At 37.1% G+C, this 19,260-nt stretch overlaps 1 protein-coding gene across 1 annotated transcript in view; it reads right to left on the reverse strand.

Moving 5' to 3' along the window:
• The window catches only part of PMS1 (PMS1 homolog 1, mismatch repair system component), a 68,626-nt gene that overhangs the window by 14,592 nt on the left and 34,774 nt on the right, over window positions 1-19,260 (reverse strand). Inside the window, exons 6-9 of the mRNA XM_049773182.1 lie at window positions 14,585-14,701; window positions 9,800-9,922; window positions 9,143-9,286; window positions 8,069-8,940 (exon numbers count right to left, since the gene is read on the reverse strand). Coding sequence (XP_049629139.1) covers window positions 8,069-8,940; window positions 9,143-9,286; window positions 9,800-9,922; window positions 14,585-14,701 — 1,256 coding nt within the window. The remainder of the gene's footprint in view (window positions 1-8,068; window positions 8,941-9,142; window positions 9,287-9,799; window positions 9,923-14,584; window positions 14,702-19,260) is intronic.

Here is a 19,260-nt window from a genome sequence, read left to right on the forward strand (position 1 = left end):
AGTGATAAAAAATATTTTTTATTTTCTCTGGGTGATGATTATGTAACTAACTCTAAATTTATTATGATGGATTTATTCTTACTTAAACAGGTCCTCAGAAATAAAAAATGATATGTAAATTATAACACATACAAATATATATAAAACATAATTACTGGGTATATACAAATTATCTTACATTTAAATACTGAAAGCATATAAAGTAGACTATAAAGCGATAGCTTTTTCTATTTTTGCCCCAACAGGTTATCCAGTTGGGATTAAACACACTGAAGTTCAAGGCTTTGAAACCTATTTAATATTTAAAATATATTTAAATATATTTAAATACATGTAAGTATACTGTAGTATGCTTTACTATCTGGCAGAGCAAGAGTTCACATTATTTTCCATCCTCTCTGAATTATCCAGACAATCTATTTGAATGTTCCATGTTTCCCTTTTTTAAAATTTCCCCACCCAGAATTTTCTCTGTTTGAATGCTCCAGATTTTCTTTTTTCTTTTGGGTTTTGAGGCCATACTAAGAGGGAATCTGTGGTATGAGAGATCTAACTAGGCTGGCTGCATTCAAGGCACTTTAAACCCTGTACTATCTCCTCTGCCCTCCCTATTTCCATTATGCACATCAAATTTAAAAACACATACAAATCTTGGGCCAGAGAGATAGCACAGTGGTGAGGCATTTGCCTTGCCTGCAGCCGAATCAGGACAGACGGTGCTTGGAATCCCAGCATCCCATGCAGTCCCCCCGGCCTGCCAGGAGCGATTTCTGACCGAAAAACCAAACCAAAAAATCAAAAAACATATATACTTGAGGCCAGAGAGATAGCATGGAGGTAGGGCATTTTCCTTGCGTGCAAAAGGACGGTGGTTCAATTCCCAGCATCCCATATGGTCCCCCAAGCCTGCCAGAAGCCATTTCTGAGCACAGAGCCAGGAGCGCTGCCGGGTGTGACCCAAAAAGCAAAAACAAAACAAGCAAAAAAAATATACACTTGATTCACTTCTAGCATTTAAAGAAAAAAATGTTATTACATTAAATTCCATCTAAGAATAGATGGGGAAAGAGATAAAGGTAAGAGGAAAAAGTGACACTTCTTTATACATTGATCTATCAGTAAAAAATGTATTACACATAAAAAGCATTTGACTACATATATGGTTAAAATATCTGCATTTTATTCAAAATTTTGCCCAGTTAGAAAATCTACTTAGGGGCCGAGAGATAGCACAGCGGTGTTTGCCTCACAAGCAGCCGATCCAGGACCTAAGGTATTTGGTTCGAATCCCGGTGTCCCATATGGTCCCCCGTGCCTGCCAGGAGCTATTTCTGAGCAGATAGCCAGGAGTAATCCCTGAACCCCTGAGCACCGCCAGGTGTGACCCAAAAACCAAAATAAATAAATAAATAAATAAATCTACTTACGGAATCATGAGACACAAGCATGGAAAAGTCAATTTCAGATGGGAAGATTTTGACACATCTGCTATAACAACAGTAAGGAATAAACTATTTCCCAAACAATTCAAAAGAAAATTTGCACATTAATACTTCAGTATATATAGCCACCAAAGTAATAAAAGATGCAAGGAAAAATAATCTGATTATATCTGTAATGCTTTCCTACGGAAATGCTTATGCTTAGTTGTCTAAATTTTAGTTAATTTAGGTGATTCTCTATGTCTATGATATGGCATTCATTTATGGTCACCAATGCCAAAATTAAATAAATGAAACCTATCCAAAACATCTAATTCAATTTTGAAATATAAGATGATGGAGGCCAGACAGTGTCCCCCAGCCCTGCCAGGTGTGCTCCCTTAGTACAGAGCCAGAAGAAAGCCATGAGCACAGCTGGCTACGGTCCAAGAGAAAAAAAAGAATTAAAGGACATCTCAAAATTTTGGATTAAAAATATCGCTTCCTTTAGGAACAACAAAAGTAGGCGCTGTGAAGATTTTTCAGAGTGGAGTGCATGATTCATACGTCGGAAGCCAGGGTTTGATCTCTGGCACTATACAGACTCCACGCATTGTTGAAACTGATCTCAGAGCACTGCACCAGGAGTAATCAATCACCTAGCATTTCTCAGTGTGGTCCAGGATCAAAATAATAGCAAGAGTAAAATGAAACTTTTTGGGGTAATCAAAGAAAGCCCATTATAGTGATTTTTATCATTTTTCTTACAATGCACATTGCCTAGTCCATATACTCAGATTGAGTTTCTAATTCTCCGGGCCTCAACTGTTATTGGGTAGTGCTATCTTTACAGAGCACCACTGGAAACTCTTGTGAATGACCGGAATTGATACTGCGACATATTTAACAAAGAATAGTGGTTAAGACCACAGACCCTGAAAAGAGATTACCTGGCCTATTCAAGCCCTGTTGATCAACACCAAGTATTTCATAATCTGTGCTTCCATGTGCTCGTCTGCATCTAATGGAAGTGCAGAATAAAATCAATCAAATGTGTCAAGTATTTAGAATTGTGCTTGGCAGACTAAATAGTGATAAATATTTGCTATCAATATTAATATCAGCTATATTGGGACCAGAGATAGTACAGGAAGCCAGAACTTGCATTTCAGAAGGTTGATCCCCAATTCCCCAAGTCAAGAACACTAAGCTCAGAGTGAGCCCAAAACCTCAAAACAAAAAATACCTATGAAGAATGGGCACAATATTAACTAAAGATAAACAATTTTGAAACTTGTTAAAAAATTTTAACTCAGGGCTGGAGAGATAGCAAGGAGGTAAGGCATTTGCCTTTCATGCAGAAGGTCATCGGTTCGAATCCCGGCATCCCATATGGTTCCCCGTGCCTGCCAGGAGCAATTTCTGAGCATGAAGCCAGAAGTAACCCCTGAGCACTGCAAGGTGTGACCCAAAAATCACCAAAAAAAAAAAATTTTTAACTCTGTAGGCCGGAGAGATAGCATGGAGATAGGGCATTTGCATTGCATGCAGAAGAATGGGTGATTCGAATCCCAGCATCCCATATGGTCCCCAGAGCCTGCCAGGAGTGATTTCTGAACATACAACCAGGAGTAACTCCTGAGCGCTGCTGGGTGTGACCCAAAAACCAAAATAAATAAATAAATAAATATAATTTTAACTGTCATTTTAAATGAGACTAAGCAACTATTATTATCCCAAATTTTAGGAAACCCCCTCCACAAAAAAAAAAGTTTTCAAAAAATTACCATATATAACATTTCAGAGGAGAAATCTGGACAGATGTGAGGAAATAATGTCAATATTGGAAAAATTATATTGAATATTAAAAATGAGATTAAGAGACAGAAGTCCACTGCTTGTGATCTAGTTTTCTGATTGAGGAAATGTTGGCAGGCTGAGAATGCAAAAGAACCTGCTTCAGGGAGCAAGGGCAGAGCTCAACAACAGAGCACAGGCTTTGCATGTCTTGAGACCCTTGGTTCAGTTCACTAGGAATGACTATTTCACTGTATACAAGAAAAAAGTGCTTCTTGGGTTTACTTATGCCAGCCATAATTTTTATTTTTTCCCATTTCTATTTCAACGCTGAAGTTCAGACTGACTCTTAAAAAATACACATGGTTTTCAATACTGTTTACTTCTACTAGATACTATAAATAATTATTTTCAGGGCTTGCACATTCACACTCAAATCTTTTTTCCATGTGGTGGAAAATGAATTTTAAATGAAGGTCACCACTTGTAATTAGATATAAAGTGCAAATTTTCACATATGCTACTAATCTTCAAGATGTCGATTTAATGAGCTCCTTGGGAAATATAAAAGCTATGTCCAGAGGAATAGTGAGTAAATGTTAAGTAAAAACAGCTGCTACCTTCATACTTAGCGTCATTAAGTAATTCAGTAACTTGAATGGAAAAATATTAATTCTGATTTACCCAGAATCATGTCTTTCTGACTTAAAATTACACGTGTGGAGTCTATGGCCCATTTTCTGATACTCCGACTGTATTCTTGGTTTCTTAAAAAGAAATATTTTCTTTGCTACTACAAATGAAAATTAAAGTTGATATCAACTGAGACCTCAATGGCAGGGCACCTGGCATAAATATTTCTATTTTACTGAAGAAAAAAGAAATAGAAAGGGAGAAAGAAAACAAAGAAACAAACAAAAACAAACAAACAAAAAAGCTAGAAGGAAATAAAAAAAAAAAACACTCCCAACTCCAAAGCCCATCATATGCTCTCAACTTAAAAAAAAAAAAAAAAAAAAGACAATCCTAATTTTTATTCAAACTTTTTGCTACAGCTTATGTGATGTTCCTATCTTTCCTGGCCATATTTTCCCATCATTACGTTCCTGCCACAAAAAGGTATGTTTTCTGCATCATCAATAACATTCCATCTACCTTCTGAATCTTCCTTACCTGCTATTCATTCTACCAAGATCCCTAAAACTTTCCTTTAAAATTTCTATACTGGAAGTATTGGCTGTCACTGCAATAAAATTAAGCCTGTTAAATGTCCTCCCTCCCTCCCTCCCTCCCTCCCTCCTTCCTTCCTTCCTTCCTTCCTTCCTTCCTTCCTTCCTTCCTTCCTTCCTTCCTTCCTTCCTTCCTTCCTTCCTTCCTTCCTTCCTCCCTCCCTCCCTCCCTCCCTTCCTTCCTTCTTCCTTCCTCGTTCATTCATTTGTTCATCCCTTCCTTTTTTCCCTCCCTCTTTTTTCTTTCGGCTTTTGGGCCACACCTGGTGATGCTCAGGGGTTACTCCTGACTATGCACTCAGAAATCGCTCCTGGCTTGAGGATAGAACCATGGTCTATTCTGGGTCAGCTGCCTGCAAGGCAAATGCCCTACCGCTGCACCATCGCTCCAGCCCCCAATGTTCCCATTACTTTCTATGTTTACATTACAAGTCATATTCTTGGGTGGAAAGATAAAAGAGTAAAGCCTTGCAAATAACTCTGGTTCCATCCCTGGCACTACATTTGGTCTCCTAAGCACCTCCAGGTGAAGCTCCCCAACCCCAAGAAGTCATCAAGTTCCAGAATAACAATTAGTTTAATCGTATTACCTCACAAGATTATATCATGTATGATACGGTGAGTAAATTTTATTTGATTGTATCATGTATGACACAATGAGTAAATTTTATTTCTTACTGAATATGAAGCGGTTAAAAAGCATACACAAGATTTTGCACATAAAATGTCTTCAATAGTGTTTCGTGGGGCTTGAGACAGTAGCGAGTAAGGTGCCTTGTACACAGCTGATCCAGGAGCTATCCAGAGCATTCCAAATGCTTCCATGAGAGACCCAAGAGCACAGAAAGGGAAGTATAGAGCTTGACCAAGTGTGGTTCAAAACAAACTAAAAAAGTATCTTTTAATTGAAGGGGGAAAAATGGATGAGGAAAGGAAGGGAAAGAAGAAAGACAATCTGGATATAGAAAAAAGAAGGAAGTAAAAGAAAAAAGGAGGAAGTAAAAGAAGAAAGGATGGAAGGATCAAACATCTAACACTCTTTTATTACGATTTAGGAGAATGGAAAGAAGACTAAGTGGTAGTGGTTGTGTAACAGACTGTGATAGCATTTTTCACTTTACCTTCTCACTAAGAATTTAAAGAGCCAATAATAGTTAAAAGATTCTTGAAGACAATACAATGTTTTGTGGCAGTGAGCTCTGTAATTCCAAGATGCCTATATTTACTTCATAGGTTTCTATTTTTTCTCATTTCCAAATTAAAAATATTTTTGCCATTAGAGGAATTTGTGTCACACCAGGAGCTGCTCTCAGGGTACCATTATGAGGTACTGGGGATAGAAATGGGATACACTGTACGAACCCAGGGCCTTAACTACTGTATACGTACCTCTCTAGCCCCCTCCAAATTTACTGTAATCTTGGCTTAACATATGAAAAGATGTCCCACCAAGAGAAAAACTTCTTTATCAAAGATTAGAAATTTGATAAACATAATGATCAATTATTTACTGTGTTATTAGACATTTGTCTTGTCTTGTAAACTCAGTATCTTACTAAATCCTCTCCAGGAATGTCATAAATTTTTGGAAAAGTCTAGGTAAGACTGGTACAAGGTTGGTATTCAATGTACCTTCAGTAATGTGCTCTGGACCAATAATGCTTCTTTTGTCTACCTTATGGTAATAAGACAAACGTATTCTGGCATTTAATAAGATAAACAAGATTTTAATTGAGCCCATTAACCTTTTTTTGGCTTGTCTGTTTATTCAACACACCCAGTGGTGCTCAGGCTTTAGTCCCAGCTCTGTGTTCAGGAAAGACTAACAATTGAACATAGGGCACCAGGGACTAAACCTGGGTTAATTAAGTGCAAGGCAAGCACCCTACACTCTACTACTGACCTGGCCCAAGGGGCTATTAACCATAATCCTTAAACTCTTACTTCCTCACATATAAGGAAAAAACATAACCAATTCTCTAAAATGCAAGCACAACAATCCCTGCTGTTGTTAGGCTGCAAGGAAACAGTTGCTGGGGGCTGTTACATTGCCATTACTTCCAGAAAAACTAGGAACATCTACACTGTTATTCAACTCTTCAGACTTCACTCCATCAACAACTTAGTCAACTGAGTTGTATCCAACTTCTGTGGGCTTGGATTAAAAGTTAAAGCACATTATTTTTAAACCACATGCTTGTGTCCCTTAGGCAAAGGAAACACAACGGTTGAACCATATCTGTGTCCTAAGAATATAGAACCTATCTGTGTTCTTTTCAGTCTTAAACTGAAAAGAAAAAAGAAATCTGTCATTAATGAGATTAAAGCTATGAATACTGACAAACTGATGTGAAGAAATTAATGTTTTAAAAGTTTTGCAATACCATTACCTTTTACTGATCTAGACTAAACTGATGAAATGTGATATTTAAAAAAAGGGCAGGGAATGCTGATTGGAAGAAATATGATCTGGAAAATGGTAACAAGGGAAGCAGTTTTACTGTCATGTCTATCTATTTCTACACAGCTTAAGAAAAAGAACGAAGCAACAACCACCATCACACACACACACACATATAGATTCATACAAAGTGATGAATGTATGGAAGTTTTTCCTAAAGGGGTTAAACAGAGCTGTTGTTTTTCTCTTTTCTCTCTGTGTGGTGCCAGGCTTTGAACCCAAGGTCTCACATACACTAAACTAATACTCTATCTCTGACTTGTATCACTGGCCTCACAGTCTTTATTATTTTATTGAAGACTGAGTAAAGTGAAACAATAAGCAAACAAAAATCCCCCAGTCCGGTATCCATATAGCATTACACCAAATATAAACTCTGGATTATTGATTATGTTAATATTTCTTCCAGATACCTGACATAGTACTGAGATAACTTGAATAACAACATATGATTGAAAATAGAATTTTTCTTCCATTTTATAGTGCACTAGATCACAAACAAAATGTTCTTTATAAGTCTCTAAGTCAATTAGAAACGATTATCATAGTATGTTATAGTATTTGTTCGAATTATTTGATTTAAAAAAGGCAAGCTATAGTTTTTTTAATCAGAGACAGATTAACCATCTATTTACCAAAATAGATAGATATATGTGAGAAGAATTTGTTGTTATACTTAATTAGCACCACCAAATAGAATCTATAATGATATCAAAACTTTTAACAGTGCTATATGTTTTGGAAAACAAATTAAAAAAGAAATGGTCAAGATATTCTTTAAAAACAACATTATAATTGTTCTAACCATAAACTTAAAAAGTTCTGTCATGAAATACTCAACATAGACTAAAAGAAAAGAAAATGGCAGTTTTAAATTAGAATGAATGGAAAAAGTTGAACAATAAATTTAATAAATCAGAGAGCAGTTAAGGCCTGTACCAAAATGAAAAAACAAAAACAAAAACAAAAAACCTCTCTAGAAACCTCTAAATTAAGAGAAAAAAAAAGGAATGCCAGAAAATGTACTCAAGTCAAGCCAAAAGCATTTTCCAGTTTGCTTTTCCATAAATAAATTAGAAAAAAAAATTTTTGTAACCCAGTGAGTCATATAGAATGGAAATATCCTAGCATCAGATCACATGCAAGCTCTGGAAACTTACTTCAGCTTTTCCCCTTCACTCAATGTCTTCCACAGTTCTTCAATTTGTACTGTTGCCTCTTCCAAACTAGTTTTAGGGTTTTCTCTGAGAAACTGAGCACGATGATCTTGAACAAAAAGGGCACTTGCTGACAGAGGTTTCTTGATTATTCGTTTGCTAATTAAATCATAAGCTGTAAGCTGTCCAGATTTGTTATCAATCACATTTAATTGTTTAGAACAAGAACCTTCACTGAGGTTTGCTTGCTCAGGGCTTAAATGACGGCTATTATTACTATCTACTTCACATGCTGAAGTTTGAGGCACTAACATTTTCACAGGTTCAATGTTTTCTCCCATTGAGTCTTTAAATGCATGTCCCTTGCTCCAATCATCGGCACAGATTTCCAAAGACTGGTCAGGAAGTACGGCTTCCTCATTTTCCCCTTTCTTGTCTATCAAATGTTTACTGCTATTTTCTGATTGAGCAGGTTTAACAGAACTTATAAAACAAAGCTCTTTGTCATTCTGCTCTTCGGTTGTTGGGATTCCTTGAAATGCATTCCTAATGTTCTTATCGGTGTTAGAATCTTCAGAACCAAGTTGATTATCACAATGGCCACCAATATGCGTCTGCTGATTTAAACAATCAGTGACTTTTCCAGACTTATCATTATGCACATCATTTGGGAAAGGAATGGCTGAAGGATCAACATTCAAAGAATTATTTCCAGATGATTCTATCTTATTTACAAGCACATCTGTTTCTGTGGTTTTACTAATGATCGTGTCAGCTGAGGAAACATCTGTTGTATTATTTTCATAAGAATTTGTACCAGGTAGTGATCCATAACAAGTCGTCATCAGATTTTCAACAGCAATTAAAAGAGATTCCTAAAAATACAAATGAAGAAATGTTATGGGAAATCATACTATGTACATCAAAATTTAAAAACTAACATTCAAAAAAATATACAAACAAGCAAATCTCTCAATCCACATGAGATAATTAGGACTGCATACATTTAAGCATTAATATATATATATATATATATATATACACATAAATACATAAAAATTATCTGAAAAGGATTACCTTGTTCTGTAATAATACTTGACTTTTATCTGGTGTTAAATTTACATCTACATCAGCAGCAGGGACATCAATTTTCAAAAAGAAAATAGGATAACTATAAGTAGATTCCTTTAGGCACTTCACATTGTAATAGTGTCGGATTAACTGAAATATGTCATGAATGAAAGACAAAATTAACATGTGAGATTTGCATTGTCATCCTTAAAACACACCAAAACGAACATAGAAACTGAAACACTACAACTAATTTAGGGAAATCAGCATCTACAAAGTCATAAAGGCCTCAAACTTATGAAGAGTAAGCATTCCGTAGATTTTATGAATGAGTACATGACTTTCAGGTTCAAAGATTTTAAAAGTCCACCTTTCAAATTCAAACTTACTTACTTCTTAGCTATGCGGTCTAAAAATGTGACTAACATATCAGTTGTATCACTATACATAAGGATAATAATTCATCAGAGATTTGCTGTGAAGAGTCAATGAGATATTTTATCTAAGTTTCAAGTATAATACTGTTAATAAATAATTATAATAACAAACATTCTCCCTTATATTAGAGCAAATTCTTGAAAGTGGTTTTCTTACTAAGAGGACCAACAACAGAGCTATTTTTATTTCTATTGCAAGTATTATTTTTTTCCGATAATAAATTACCTTTAATATATCTTTTTGGTGAATCGGTCTACTATTGACAAAGATGAAACTTCTTTCTGGTGTCGAAAGACATGTGAAAGAGTGGTCTGCACCATGCCTTGGAAGAAATCCACTGAGATAAATCTGTAATTATAAATATTAAAAAGTAAATATGCAAGGTTATCAGATAATACTGGTTCTCTAGGTCTGGCTATATACAATATAATACAAAACAAAACAATACAAGGTAAAGGGTATTAAAATAGGAACCAGAGAGATGAGGACAGAAAGTAGGGACATGTAATGTATGCACAGGACTGTGGTTTTATTTTTGATGTCACATGTCTCCACCTCAACCTCAGTGGCTCTGTTCTGGAAGTCCCCAAACACTGCAGGGATGGCCCTTTTGGTACTGGCTCTGCCATAGATGAATAGCACCTCGTCCTTAGAGCCAGCACTCAGCATACACTGGCTGTATAAGAGTACCAGGAATGCCCTAAGATCCCCTGCCCTACTCTACCCCATTTTTTTCAAGTATAAAAGTTAACAAATGGGGTTTTATCTTAAGGTCTAAAAAATCATCTATCTCCTAGCAACATCTTTTACACTAAAACAACACTAAGGATATTAAGTTGGAAGTCTCTATTTCTTTTGCAATTCTGTTGTGTGCCAAATAACATAGAATTCTCTACATTAAACTCTATCTCTTTCTGACTTTAAAAGTATCCTATTTCGGGCCGGGCGGTGGCGCTGGAGGTAAGGTGCCTGCCTTACCTGCGCTAGCCTAGGAGACGGACCGCGGTTCGATCCCCCGGCATCCCATATGGTCCCCCAAGCCAGGAGCGACTTCTGAGCGCATAGCCAGGAGTAACCCCTGAGCGTTACCGGGTTTGCCCAAAAAACCAAAAAAAAAAAAAAAAAAAAAAAAAAAAAAAAAAAAGTATCCTATTTCATGGGGGCGGAGAGATAGCATGGAGGTAAGGTAAAATAGTAAAATATCTGCCTTTCATGCAGAAGGATGGTGGTTCGAATCCTGGCATCCCATACGGTCCCCTGTGCCTGCCAGGGGCAATTTCTGAGCATAGAGCCAGGAGTAACCCCTGAGCGCTGCCGGGTGTGACCCAAAAACAAAACAAAACAAAACAAAAAAAAAAAAAGAAAAATATCCTATTTCACATTCTTTGCTTAAGATAGTGGCTGTTCCTGGGCCGGAGAGATAGCATAGTGGTAGGGCATTTGCCTTGCAAGCAACCGACCTAGGACCTATTCGGTGGTTCATTTATGGACCATATCCCATATGGTCTCCCGTGCCTTCCAGGAGTGATTGCTGAACACAGAGCCAGGAGTAAGCCGAGCAGCAGCGCCGGATGTTTCTAACTTTATTCCATGTATATTATAATGTCAATCAAAATTTTTTCTTTTCTAAGTTAAAAAGAAAAACAAGGGCTGGAGAAATATGCCTTGTACCTAGCTGGCCTGGTTTGATCCCCAACATCCTCTATGAATCCCACCTGAGTCTACCAGGAGTAATTTCTGAGGATAGAACCAGGAGTAATCCCTGAGCACTGCTGGCTTTGACCCACACTCCAAAAAAAAAAAAAAAAAAAAAACCCACAAAAAAACAATAAACCCCAAACACTGTCTTTCATTCTCTGATAATAATTACACTCTTGTATTTTATGTGACATTTCTTTTCTAGAAACTATTTCCTATCTTTCTCTATTTTACAAATGTTTGAAAACAGAATATGCTAGAAAAAAATAGAACAAAAGAAAAGAGAGACCAAGGAAAGGTCACAGAAAATCCTCCTTTTACTTTAAAGGATAATATCAGAAACTGCCAAGAATACAATATGGAATCAGAGTGACAAGATTCAAATCCCAGCTTCACAGCTAGATATATGGTCTTAATCCATTATCTGAAACAACTGGAACTGGAGGTTCTATTAATCTGGTAAAAAATACAAATAGTAAAATATCAACTTGGGCTTAGAAAAGCAAGAGAGCCAGTCTGGTGCTATTTTTAGAGAAGCAGAAACCATTAGCCTCCTTACTAACACAGCCTGTATGCTTCGACCTATGTCTATGGTTATTCTTGCCCTTGGGAATAAGTATTTATTTAAGGAGACACATTCCCAATTTTAGAACACTAAGTGAATGATTGTCACAGGGCCAGATTGTGCCAATTAAAAAACTAAATTAATAAAGCTATATAAACCATTACAAAATGACATTACTTAATTAGCTGTAAAATTTCACAGTATTTATAAATGGCTGTATAAGTTACCAGGTAACATGAGAGGTTTCTTAATAAGAAGTACCTGCTGAGCCATCAGGGAGGGCCTGTTTTGTCACTTAAAGACTACAAACTAGGCTTGAGGTGTTTGTTTTTTTTTTAAATTTTTCAAAATGCCTTTAAAATGTAAAAATGATAAATAAAACAAATAAGATAAAATTTCCACTAGTAGAAAAATGGCTGCTTGTATTTTTTATACCATTTTGGTTGGTCATTGAATATTCTAGGATCCTAACAATTTTTAAGTTACATGGAAAAGAAATTCAAACAGCAAAACCTCATCAAATGTTACATGTAAGGTAGTTTGTATGCAATTCTAAATTCTTTTTTTTAGGGGGTGATTTTGGGTCACATCTGGCAGTATTCAGGGGTTACTTCTGGCCTTGCACATAGATGATAGGATGCCAGGGATTGAACCCGGGTCGGCCATGTGTGATTGCTCCAGCCCCTGCAATTCTAAATTCTTTAAGATGACAAATGTAAGTTTCTACTTGTCATGTGAAACTATTAGGCCCCAGTCACACATTTTATGAGGAAATTAAAGATCTGAGGAAGAAGCTATAAAAAGTTAAAAATCAAAGCTACCTCATGGAAAAGGTATGCCTGTAGGATCCCAAACCCAGTGTGCCTCAAAGTAGGGAACTCTCCCCAAGAGGGGCACTGGAATGTAGTAGGAGCTTTGGGTACAACTGGGGGGGTACTTCTTACTTATTCACTGAAAGTAGACAGATTTCCTTGGGGCACTGATTAATTTTTTTTCTGAAATAAGTTGGGGAACCATTGTCCAAATCAATACAACAAAAATGTTCATTTTAGACTGATCTTACAAAAACCTGTAACCCATTATTATTCAACTTAAAAAGACAAAATCAAAGACAAACTATGAAAACCACTTCTCCCCTAACTGCTCTTCAACTCCAGATCTCTTCTTGTCACTGGAAGTTTCAACCTTCTCCTTCCGTCTTTCTGGTTCCTCTCGAGCACCTTGTAAGTCTGGTTTGCTGCTTTCACTCTCCTTGCTAACTCCCAATAAATGATGATAGACTCCACTATTGCCTTCCTTTCTGTTATTCTCTATTAGTCTTCACTAACATTAAAGTCTATACATATCAGTGATGCTCAGCTAATAAACGTAAGGCTACTACTTCACTCCCAAATGCTTATTACTTTTAATATGATAGTTTTTATCAAATAAAAAATTCTAAGTCTCATAGCATTCAAAATTTGATCAAATATGCTGCCTTACCATTTCAACTCTGCTACTTGGTCACTCAAACTTGTATTCCTTTTATTCAGTGCTTAGACTTAAACAAAAGATGAAAGTCTCTTAGGCTAGAAATGATATGATTGAGAGAGAAAAGGACAAGTAGAAGGGAGCTGTTATCTCATTTGGTAGTAGAGGAACTCAAGAAACACTAATTGAAGTTGATCATTAAAAAAAGAAGCTAATAGTATATCTTTGAGACATAAAATAAAAAAACAGAAGTAGAACTCAAATCTCCTTTCACCGTGGGAGGTAAGCAGATGGGACCCTAAATTTAAAATCCTTAGAAAAACTCATTTTATCCATTATTAAAAAATTGAAAACAGGAACCCGGAGCGACAGAGGGCAGGACATTTGCTTTGCACTTAGCAGACCTGTGTTTGATCCCTGGCATCCGATATGGTCCTCCAAGGAGAAATTTGTAAGTGCAGAGCAGGAGTAACTTTACCACAAGCTACATTGGGTGTGGCCCACAAAAAAACAAAAAAACAAAAAATTAAAAACAAAAAATAAAAGAAAAAAAAGGAGTAGGTCTAGGGAGAGGCATTTAATATAAGCTCTGTATCTTCTTTTCCGTAGATGGTGGGGGTGGGGTCCCCAAATGGTGCTACTGGAAATTTAGTTGAGTGGGTCAATATAAGAAAATGAGGATGTAGTGCTCAGAGGTGTCCAAGGCTGCACCCAGACATGGCAGGGGACCATGTGGTGTCCAGGACTCAATCAGAGTCAGTCATAAGATAAACATCCATCTGAATTGCATACTATCTCTTCAGCCTTTGTACTTTCCTTTCTGCCATTTGGGGGCCTCCTAAGCAGTGCTCAGGAGACCCAATAAACCAAATTGCTAGGGACCCAAGATATGGTGCTACTCTGGCCCCTCAGTGCTAGGGATGACAAAGCTCCTTCCACTGCTGGATGTATTGACAGGGCTACTACAACCCACAGCGCAGGGAGGCCATTCAGTGTTGGGGATGGAATCCAACCATGAAGCCTGTTGAATCTTGCTGATCCTTTTCCTTGGCACGAAGCCAACCTGGGTTAAATCAAAGAAACTACACATGGGCCCTGGAGCACCTCCAGTAGTGAATCCTGAATGCAGAGTTAGGAGATAAGCCCTGAGGACTGCTGGGTGTGGCCCATGAACAAATCAACCAACCAACCAGCAGCCACCCAACCTCTCCAAAATGAAGCAATGCAATACTTTGAATAATTAATTAGAATCACTAAAGAATGCTTTCACTACATACCTGAGATTCATCCACACGGTACTCAAAGGATTCCATATTTTCCATAGTAGCAATTCCGAGAACAGAAGTAAGCGCCATCTTATGAGTTGATACTCTGGTTTTATGCCAAACAACTGACTAAGGGCAGAATTGAATATAATTTAAATTTATTAAACCTACACATATACATACCTTATATTTGGCATTAATCCCAGCTTGTATTTTCAGTATCATTTAGAAGAGATATCTGGGAGCCAGAGTAGTAGCACAGAGGTAGGGCATTTGCCTTGCACACAGCTGACCCGGTATGGACCTGTGTTCGATGCCCAGCATCCTCTACAGTCCCCCAAGGCTGCCAGGAGCGATTTCTGAAGCCAGGAGTAACCCCTGAGCATCGCTGGGTACGGTCCAAAATTAAAAAAAAAAAAAAAAAAAAAAAAAAGAACAAGAGATATCTAGGTTCAAATTCCGAATGCACTCTGGTTCTGAATTTTAGTAGTATTGTATGTTGTAGCACACAACTTATTGTCCTTAACTACATGAAATTCATTTCTACCAGATAACAAAGAGCTATCTCCTAGAGTTAAGGAAAGATGAAAATATATAATATGGGTCACTGTGTTGGCTGAGCACATGGTGGTCCAGCACAGGTACATCCATCTTTCCCTCTTGAGATGTGGACTTTCAGGGTTTCATGCCTTCCTAATTTCAGGCTGGGATGTGTACTGGGGCTCTCACTGCCTTTAGAGAAGCCCAGGTTCTCTCTTAAAGTGCATTACTCTCTATTTTTATTTCTGGGTCACACCTGACAGCGTTCAGGGGCTACTCCTAGCACTATGCTCAGGAATCGCTCCTGGCAGGCTTGGGGGACCATATGGGATGCGGGAATCAAACTATGGTCCGTCCTGTGTTGGCCATGTACAAGGCAAATTGTGTTCCTCTGTGCTAACCCTCTCTCTCTCTCTTATATTCTCTCTCATACTCTTTCTCACTCTCCTTCCTCAAAACCTCCAAATAAACTTTTGATTTCAACAAATAAAAAACAAAAGGAAAAGAAAATATGTAGGCAAACACATGGGCCAAGGCTTTGCAGAAAGTATTTTTATTAAATGTTCTCTCCCTTTCATTTCAAATGGAAAATACACTTCAGAGCTTCGGAGTATATTTAAATTAGTTATCAAAGAAAGAAATTACCATTTTATTAAGTATAGTCATATTACAAGAATTCTGTACTTATAGTGATACAAAATTTTGAGATAATGCATGATCATTAAAATAACCTTTTTGGGATTAAGTAACTTTTACGGGACCAGAGTGATAGTCCAGAAGGTAAGACACTTGCCTTGCAAGCAGATTCGTTTGCTGGGTTCAATCCTTGGCACTACAGATGACCCTCCAAACCCCACCAGGAGAGAGCCGTGAGCATTACTGGGTACAGTTCAAAAATCAAATAAAAAATAAAATAAAATGATCTTTATAATGAGCTTTCATGAATGAAATACTAAAGGGGACAAAACCAACTAAGTCAATAATTAGGTAGGGTATCTTTTTTGTTAAGTGTGGGTTTTTTTTTTTTAAGTTCAGACAACTATGGTCCAGAGAGACAGGACTAAAGCTGGCCTCTGCAGCCTGAAGGATTAGCTCAGGAACTTAGAAAACTTGTCTGACTCCCAAGCAGAATATGGCGAGTTCAGCCTTTAGTGCTGAGTGTGGCCCTTGAAGCTCTGCTGTTTCAGCCTGTAGATCTATTCTTTTCTTTTTTTTTTTTTTTTTTGATGTGAGACTAAACCCAGGGACCTGTATGCAAGGTGTACACTCTACCACTGAACTTCAATAAAACACTTACTTTTTGTTTCCTTTATATGTCTTAGTAATTTTCCTTATCTTCCTTAGTTTATGTTCATGTTTAATATGAGTTTTGTTTTCAGAGTAAATCCACTGATCAGAGTCTCTGTCTATCTCTGGTGTTCTCTACAATCTTTTTTCTTCTTCTTTTGAGTTAACAATTGTTAACTCAAATTGTTAACAATTGTTTCTAAGAGTATAAATGATCTTGTATATGGGCTTAGTGTCACCGGTCCACACTCACTTCCAGAACACTAGCATCTTTTTACCACAGTCCCTCCTCCAGTCCCAGGTCTATCATTTGATTCTAAGGTTTGTTTGTTTTTTCTTTTTTCCCTTTTGCTCATAACACTTACTTCATATGACACACCCCAAACCCATGCAGGGTGTAGTTTCTGAGACTGCATTTCTATGTTATTTTCCAAGACTCTGAGACAGTAATTTTAGTTTGTATGTGTCCACAAAGAATTACTGACCTCTGCTAGGCATGGCCATTATTTTAAGTCATTTTGGTACCTGAAGTGTATTTCTGGATCTGCAGCTGTATGTACGGGGATGAAATATCTTCCTCTTCAAAGTTTATCAGTAAGGACTTCTTCACAAAATGTTATTTTTTTAAAGTCATGCTTGCTCTGATAGTGACATACATATTAAAATAAACTAATGCCCTAGTTATTAATTTACTGAAATATAAGAAGAGTTCAAGAAAACCAATGTCTAAAATTTTCTGCCCAAGAGGCTGGCATAGGGGTCAGGAATATATGCAAAGGATCCCTGGTATTCAAGGGTCCTTGAGTACTGTTAGAAGCAGTCCTGAAAGTTCTCACTTCCAGGAGGATGGTTCTGCTGGGCCCTGTGGCACAATAGGCTAAGAATCACTGTGAGTGACCCTTGATGGCTTCCTGAGCACTTGCTGGGAGGTCCCCTCCAAATAAAAGATAATATCTCCTCCCACACAGTTGTCAAGTTTATGTGAAGTCCAAAGTAAACATCAGGCCACTTATTTGATTTTGCATTAGTGATGCCTTAGGTGACACCACAGATAAAAATCTCAGCTACTGGGGAACCAAAGCTGCTGTTTCACTGATGTGCAGAAAAGTGACGAGAGAATTGTGAAAGGTTCACCTGAAGAAATGGGTTCTAGAAAACTGTTAAACAAGAAAAGTACTAGATTTGAAGAAGAAAAAAAAAAGTTCTTTTAAGAAAATGCTTCTTGGAGCTCTGGACAAACATTTCACACCAGGCTATCATCAGATCAATGGGACTAAATTAGGAGTATTTCCTAAACTAGTTTATTCTTGGACTAGCAACAGATGACAAGCAGGTCTGTCAACAAGTTAAACCTTTACTACTACAAACTAGGCGATTAAAAGTTACTTGTCAAACAAGAACCTTTTCCAAAGAAATAGACAGTCTAGTAAAATTTTAAAAATTAAATACATAGAAGAAACAAAAATTTTAATGAGTGCATTTTCTAAAGCCTAGTCTTTATTTAGCTGGCTTGTCCACCAATTCTTCAATGCTCTCTTATTATCTAAAATAAAGGTTACCTTTATTTTAGATAAACTTCCAAAGTTTTTCATATAGTGAGCCCTAAGCGAAAGTTAAACATCTGCTAAAAATACATACCCCATATGTTTCCTATCTAGGTCACACAAAGTTGGAGCATCTTAGATGTGCCAAGGAAGAATCTGACTCTTGTCAGTATGATGACAGTGCAAGAACACCTCAATCAAAAATATATTATTACATCCACACCACATAATTGATTGAAAGCAGCCAAATATATCTTGTCACTGTCCCTCCTTCATTTACACTATTTAAAGGAAATGGAGTGAGAAGAGAACACTCTGAATTTAATTAGCAAGCGTCACTCGCAAAAGCAACTTGTGACATTGAAGAAATAGAAGTTGCACAAACATGTTGACAATTAACTAAAATATGTGTTGCCAATCACACTAGCTGAGCAGTAAAAGATAACTCTAAAATATGAAGCTAAAAAGATACACATTGGCCTACACTACAGCCAAAGAGGTGAGTTAAAAAATCAACAAAGGCTTGCGCCCGGGGGGAGGTCTTTGGTCATACCTGGCAATGCTAAGGGTTTTTTCCTGGCTCTGCACCCAGTTTTCACTCCTGAAGGGTTCAAGGGACCATATGGGATGTTGGGGATCCAACTTGGCCAGTGCAAGGCAAGTACCCCACCCCAATGTACTATTTCCCCAGCCCCCAGAATTTCTTTAAAAGAAGTTTTAACTACTTTGAATAACTTACATTTTAATAAAATTGTATCTGTATCTATTGATGTTTTTATAATCCATGGCATTTGTTCTGACTGATTTAGAAAAAAGCAGACATGAATACAGTATAATGAAACATAATTTTCTCTACACTGCAACAAAACAACATTAACCACATGAACTTTTCCTTAATACATTGCTAAGTGGCTCAAATTCAATATAAAATTATATATAATCCCATCAGAATATAGGAGTATAACAGTAATAATCATTAACACAATAAACACGCAGAATAAAAGATTCTTGCTGGGTAGTCATAGACTTAAAAAGACAAAAAGGATTCCCCAGCGGAGGTGTGGCACAAAAACAAAACAAACAAAAAGAAATACAAACATCCAATTAGTATATGAAAGAATGAATGGCATTACTAGATATAAAGAAAATGGAAAAAAATTCACGTTGGCTATCATTAAAAAATACATATCTGTTATAGGGCTAGAAGGATAGCACTGTGAGTAGGGTGTTTGTTTTATGGGTGGCTGACCCAGGTTTGATCTTCAGCATCACATGTGGACCCTGAAGCCTACCAAGAGTAATCCCTGAGCACCATAG

Source organism: Suncus etruscus, chromosome 5 (genome assembly GCF_024139225.1).
Source record: "Suncus etruscus isolate mSunEtr1 chromosome 5, mSunEtr1.pri.cur, whole genome shotgun sequence".
NCBI lineage: Eukaryota > Metazoa > Chordata > Mammalia > Eulipotyphla > Soricidae > Suncus > Suncus etruscus.